Source organism: Salvelinus sp. IW2-2015, unplaced genomic scaffold (genome assembly GCF_002910315.2).
Source record: "Salvelinus sp. IW2-2015 unplaced genomic scaffold, ASM291031v2 Un_scaffold2621, whole genome shotgun sequence".
Lineage (NCBI taxonomy): Eukaryota > Metazoa > Chordata > Actinopteri > Salmoniformes > Salmonidae > Salvelinus > Salvelinus sp. IW2-2015.
The window spans coordinates 112,708-118,509 of NW_019943929.1; the positions used below are offsets into that span (position 1 = coordinate 112,708).

The 5,802-nt window shown below is 45.9% G+C and overlaps 1 protein-coding gene across 3 annotated transcripts in view; it reads right to left on the bottom strand.

The window, feature by feature from the left end:
- LOC112074409 (zinc finger protein 135-like) overlaps positions 1 to 4,310 on the bottom strand; it is a 43,534-nt gene extending 39,224 nt beyond the window's left edge. The window contains exons 1-3 of one of the 3 annotated variants that reach the window (XM_024141590.1): positions 4,228 to 4,310; positions 3,645 to 3,982; positions 2,685 to 2,723 (exon numbers count right to left, since the gene is read on the bottom strand). In XM_024141590.1, coding sequence (XP_023997358.1) covers positions 2,685 to 2,723; positions 3,645 to 3,720 — 115 coding nt within the window. In that variant the 5' untranslated portion in view covers positions 3,721 to 3,982; positions 4,228 to 4,310. Of the gene's footprint in view, positions 1 to 2,684; positions 2,724 to 3,644 lie in introns of all 3 variants that reach the window. The other 2 variants (XM_070440517.1, XM_024141591.2) reach the window with 2 other exon arrangements.
- Between the last annotated feature and the right edge of the window lie 1,492 nt (positions 4,311 to 5,802).

Genomic DNA, 5,802 nt, shown 5'->3' on the forward strand with positions numbered 1-5,802 from the left:
TATGTCTGTCTCTGGTCACGTGCTGGTGGGATCTGACTGGCAAAAGGGTCAACTCTACTATCTTATCTTCGACATATCATCTCTCACTATCCTTGCACTTGCATCTGAAGAGGTATTGACTGTAGCGAACTCACCAAATACTTCAAACCATCATTACACATAATTGCATCCGCGGCAGTCTTCCCAGCATGCGCCTCAACCAGGAACGGTCTCCAATCACCACATCCTCGCATAGCAGATGCATATTTCTCACTCGTCTCTCAACCATGCAAACTGCTTCATAAATCCACATCATCTCTCACAAGCTACTCGTACATCAGCTCCAGATTCACACGATCTTCTGCGGTTCCGTACTCCTACTTTACCTTTCTTCCGATTTCGTCTGTAGCCTCGCTCCGCGTAATCCACTACCTAGATGTACGTCCTCCACAGTCAGTGTCACACAGACCGCAGGTGCCTCCTGAGCTTAGTCCCCTAGAATTGCCTACAGCAAACAACAGCCGGAGCGCAGGGCTTCTCTCTCCTAACTACACATTTTTACGAATGGTCTGCTTACCCATCTTGAGAGACGCAGACTCGGTCTCAACTTTTAAGTCTTTATTGAAGACTCATCTCTGCAGTAGGTCCTATGATTGAGTGTAAGATCGGCACTCGACGTGACAAGCAGGACTCGGAACCGCCTTGCTGACAGCGGGAACTTCCGAGTCTCACTGATTGCGAGGCAAACGAGAAGCCCATGGAAATAATGCTGTCGACAGCTCTGCTGACCACTCTTCCCCTCTTCCACTTGGGATCTCTCTCTCCAGTGCCTTCTACACTATGAGAGGGAGCCTGGAGTCGACTGGCTGCTACCCATCCAGCGTAAGCTAACTTTCGACACTGCCGTTCACGCTATACGTCGTACGCGGTCACATCCAATCCTTCCGAGTGGGTGAGTCAATGAGAATGTCGGTTTTGACTCTGCTAGGTGGCGCGCCGGCCCATCGCAAACCCAACACCGCCAGCCTAACTCCTCTCCCCTCGCCCTCCTCGGGTCTGTCGTCAGCTGACGGAGATCTTTTGCTCGGGTCTCATAGTCCTTCCAGCCTTCGTTCTCAGGATGGTCAAGTCGTCTCTCTCTCTTCTGTGCTGGCTCTTTCATGCAGGCTTCATCCCTTCTCTTAGTCTCGCGTGTTCGTCGGGGGCAGATGGTGTGGCTAACAGTGGGCTCGTTATCCAGTCTCTAGCATTCCTGTTCTGAGGGCCCACTCACGAAATACTGTAGCAGCTGTAACTCTCTTCTGCGTCGGACTTTGGCCGGAGTACCATGTCGTTGCATCGAGGCCCCCACCTCTGTACAACATAAAGTGCCTACACAGCTATTAACATGCTGCTCGTGTTTGTTCGTTTGTGGGGCTCTAGTGCGTCATCTGCTCTGCTCAGAATTCTCGTGAGGTAATACTGATGCGCCTTCATTCTCGGTACAACATAATGTACTCGGTAGTCATCTCGCTAACTTCATCGTCTACTCGTCCTTCATCGTGCTCTTCTTCAAACTCTCATCTCTACCTCCTCAAGTATGAGGTGAAGGCCCTATGTAGGCCACAATAGTGGACACTAGATGTCAGATGGACTGATGCAACCGGTCCTGTACCATGATCCCTGCTGTCACCTGGGAAGGCTGAACAGTGTTCAAATAGCCGCTGCTATTGCGCGACCGGCTCCCCAGTTTCAACTGTTCCACGTCGCGCTCGCGGCTAGCTGGAACCGCGACGTCTAGGCAACTGATTGGCATTCAGAAGAAGGCTGGACGACCACTGGTGATGTTAAATGCGACTGAGCATGTCATACAAATGCATGCTCCCAGACCTCATGCTATTCTCTTTACATACACGTCTCACTAACATGTTGACCAAGCACGAGAGTACGGCCAGTGACGTCACCGGATCAATCACGTCTGGCAACTATGTGAGGAACAGGGTACCATTTAGCCGTTGTCCTCACTATCTAGTAACAAATCGAACCTCTGAACATGAATTCTAGCGACTGTTCTGAGATAGAGAGTGCCTGAGGTCTTGAGCTGACTGAGAATTATTTAAATCCTTAACTGACCCTCGACAACCACTATGAATTATTATTATTTGACCCTGCTGGTCATCTATGAACATTTGAACATCTTGGCCATGTCTGTATTATAATCTCCACCCGGCAATCGGCACAGCCAGAAGAGGACTGGCCACCCCTCATAGCCTGGTTCCTCTCTAGGTTTCTTCCTAGGTTTTGGCCTTTCTAGGGAGTTTTTCCTAGCCACCGTGCTTCTACACCTGCATTGCTTACTGTTTGGGGTTTTAGGCTGGGTTTCTGTACAGCACTTTGTGACATCAGCTGATGTAAGAAGGGCTTTATAAATACATTTGATTGATTGATTGAAGTAGCAGACACAGCAAGCTCCCAGCTACTATCTAAACAACACAACATTGACATTATCCCCACCCCTGATTAGACACTATTGGCTTTAAAAGCCAAACCTTACACAATATCTGCCAATTCATTTCCAGAAATATTGCCCCTGTCTGTCTGTGTGGTGCGTGTGTTTGTCTATCACTTTGTCTGAAGCCAGTTGATGTCATAACCGTCTTGTGGGTTGATGGAAATACTTTCCCCAAAATCGTCTAAATTAAATGTTAACTGCAAAGTAGGCTTACCTGGCAGAAGTATATCCCGAGGAAGTGTAACTTGCCTACCTGGTTAAAAAAAGGTGGGAAAAAAACAAACAAATTTAAAAAAATTGTATCCATTATTTGTTATTTGCATAACTTTGTCATGAAATGAGCAGCAGCAGTACAGAACCATCGCTAGTCCGGCTCATTAGATGGAACATTCCTCACTCGCTCAACAGGCAATTAAAGGGCCAAATGAACAATTAAAGGGGATGTCAGTTTTTTTCCAGTCCTAAAAAAATGATTATAATGTGATTTAACCATTGACATATTCTCAGAACATCCAGTTTCGTTGTTTCTCTATAAAACAATTGTAATTTTGAATGAAAAAACGAAATCTAAAACCAGAAAAGTAAAACAGAGAAAACATAATTTGGGAAAGTAATAAACAAAATCGCAGATTTTATAGGGCCCCCCTTAGAGTTGTTAATTAACCATTATTTTACCAGGTATATTGACAGAAAACATAGTGCACTACAATCTCTTGTACACTAAGRACCTGGGGAAGAGTTGCCAACATAGTRYACWASWKWMWSTWGTRYACTATGTTGCCAACTCTTCMCCAGGTCCTTAGTGTACAAGAGAAAGTAGTGTACTAAAGACACGGGAAGAGTTTSAGTTTCCCCAGTGTTTTTACCCACACACCAYTCCTGGACAGGAGAATGGATGTTTCCCCAGTGTTTTTGAGCACGCACCGCTCCTGGACAGGAGAATGGATGTTTCCCCAGTGGTTTTGACCACACACCGCTCCTGGACAGGAGAATGGATGTTTCCCCAGTGGTTTTACCCACACACCGCTCCTGGACAGGAGAAGGGCAGCTTCCCCAGTGGTTTTACCCACACACCGCTCCTGGACAGGAGAAGGCAGTTTCCCCAGCGGTTTTACCCACGTGAGAAGAAGAATGCGCCTAATTGAAAGCTGAAAAAAATTAAGACTGTACTCACTGGTGTTCATCAGATCTCCAGTCTCGTCGTCTTCCTCCTCCTCCAATGTGACAGTAATCTCCCCCTCTTCCTTCATTTCAAAAAGATGCTCCTCTTCTTTCACTGTGACAGTCACCACCTCCTCCTCTTTCACTACAAACACGGCACCCTCCTCTTTCTGTTCACCCCCTCCTCTTTCACCCTGAAAGCTTCTTCCTCTTCTTTCACTGTAACATCCTCTGCTTCTTTCACTGTGATAGCTTCCTCCACGTCCTCTTCTTTTACAGTAAATTCTTCTTCTTCTTTCACGTAAATGTTCAGCCCTGGAGCTTCTTTCTCCGTCGAACAGACCTCATTTTCTTTAGCAGGGGGAGAGTAGCTTAGTGAGCTCATGGTCGGGAACGTGAGCTAGCTAGCTAGCTATTTAGCATTAGCGACTAGCCTAGTGCTGGGCTAACTTAACAAGCCAGATAGCTGACAACGTAAATATGAACTTAAATGGATTAACTAGTACATACATATACAGTGTGTTTMAAACACTGTGATTAATATACACAAAATGAGTCCAAAGAGCTTCAATGTGTCATGTTTGCTAGCGAGTTACCGAGATGGTTGGTGAAGAAACCTCCCGTCCCGTCCACTAGATTTTACGTCACTCGAGAAACATCWCCTGAAAGACTCCCATCGCCATCTGCTGACTGGAGTTGGAAACGCAGTTTAACAAACAAAAATAATTCTGGCAAACAACGTCAAATCAAACAATTGTAAAAAATAACCAGACGTGTTTTCTCTTAGTTCTTACAGATAATAATTTGCTCTAGGCAGACGTAGAATCTGAATCGTATGGTTGCTAGTGGAGCGCGGGTCAGCTGATTGTTCACCCGCAATTGATAATAACCAATTCGCAACCGCCCGACTCCATGTGAAAAAGTGTTAAATCTGAGGCACGTACACGACTCTAACCCGCTAATATTAGGAAATACGCCGTAGACTACAGTCAGATAAAAAAATAATTGACAGGGAGTGCATGATTTTTGTTGTTGTTGCCTGATCGAGATGTTTCTGCTTATAATTCTCGACATTTTCGGACGCTATTTGTTAGGCTAGTCAACTTGTCTATAATTAGATACATCAATTAAAATACAATCACATACACATATTTAGCAGATGTTATTGCGGGTGTAGCAAAATGCTTGTGTTCCTAGCTCCAACAGTATAGTTGTATCTAACAATTCACACATCTAAAAGTAAAATAATATAATTAAGAAATATATAAATATTAGTTAGAGCAATGTCAGAGTGGCATTGACTAAATACAGTAGAATAGAATATGGTACATACATATGAGATGAGTAAAGCAGTATGTAAACATTATTAGAAGTGACTCGTGTTCCATTATTGAAGTGGCCAGTGATTCCATGTCTATGTATGTAGGAAAGCAGTTCTAAAGGGTTTTGGAGTGCCAGGTGGTAGCTGGCAAGTGATGGCTGTTTAACAGTCTGATGGCCTTGAGATAGAAGCTGTTTTTCAGTCTCTCAGTCCAGCTTTGATGCACCTGTACTGACCTCACCTTCTGGATTAAAGCGGGGTGAACAGGCTTTGATGCACCTGTACTGACCTCTCCTTCTGGATGATAGCAGGGTGAACAGGCCGTGGCTCGGGTCGTTGATGTCCTTGATGATATTTTTGTCCTTCCTGTGACATCGGGTGCTGTAGGTGTCCTGGAGGGCAGGTAGTTTGCCCCAGTGATGCGTTGGGAAGACTATACCACCCTCTGGAGAGCCCTGCAGTTGCGGGCGGTGCCGTGGCCGTACCAGGTGGTGATGCAGCCCGACAGAATGCTCTCAATTGTGTATCTGTAATAGTTTCTGAGGGTCTTAGTGCCCAAGACACATTATTTCAGCCTCCTGAGGTTGAAGAGGTGCTGTTGCGCCGCCTTCACCACACTGTCTGTCAGGGTGGACCATTTCAGATTGTCAGTGATGTATACGCAGAGGAACTTGAAGCTTTCCACCTTCTCCACTGCAGTCCCGTCGATGTGGACAGGGGGCGTGCTCCCTCTGCTGTTTCCTGAAGTCCATGATCAGCTCCTTCGTTTTGTTGACGTTGAGGGAGAGGTTATTTTCCTGACACCACACTCCGAGGGCCCTCACCTCCTCCCTGTAGGCTGTCTCAACAT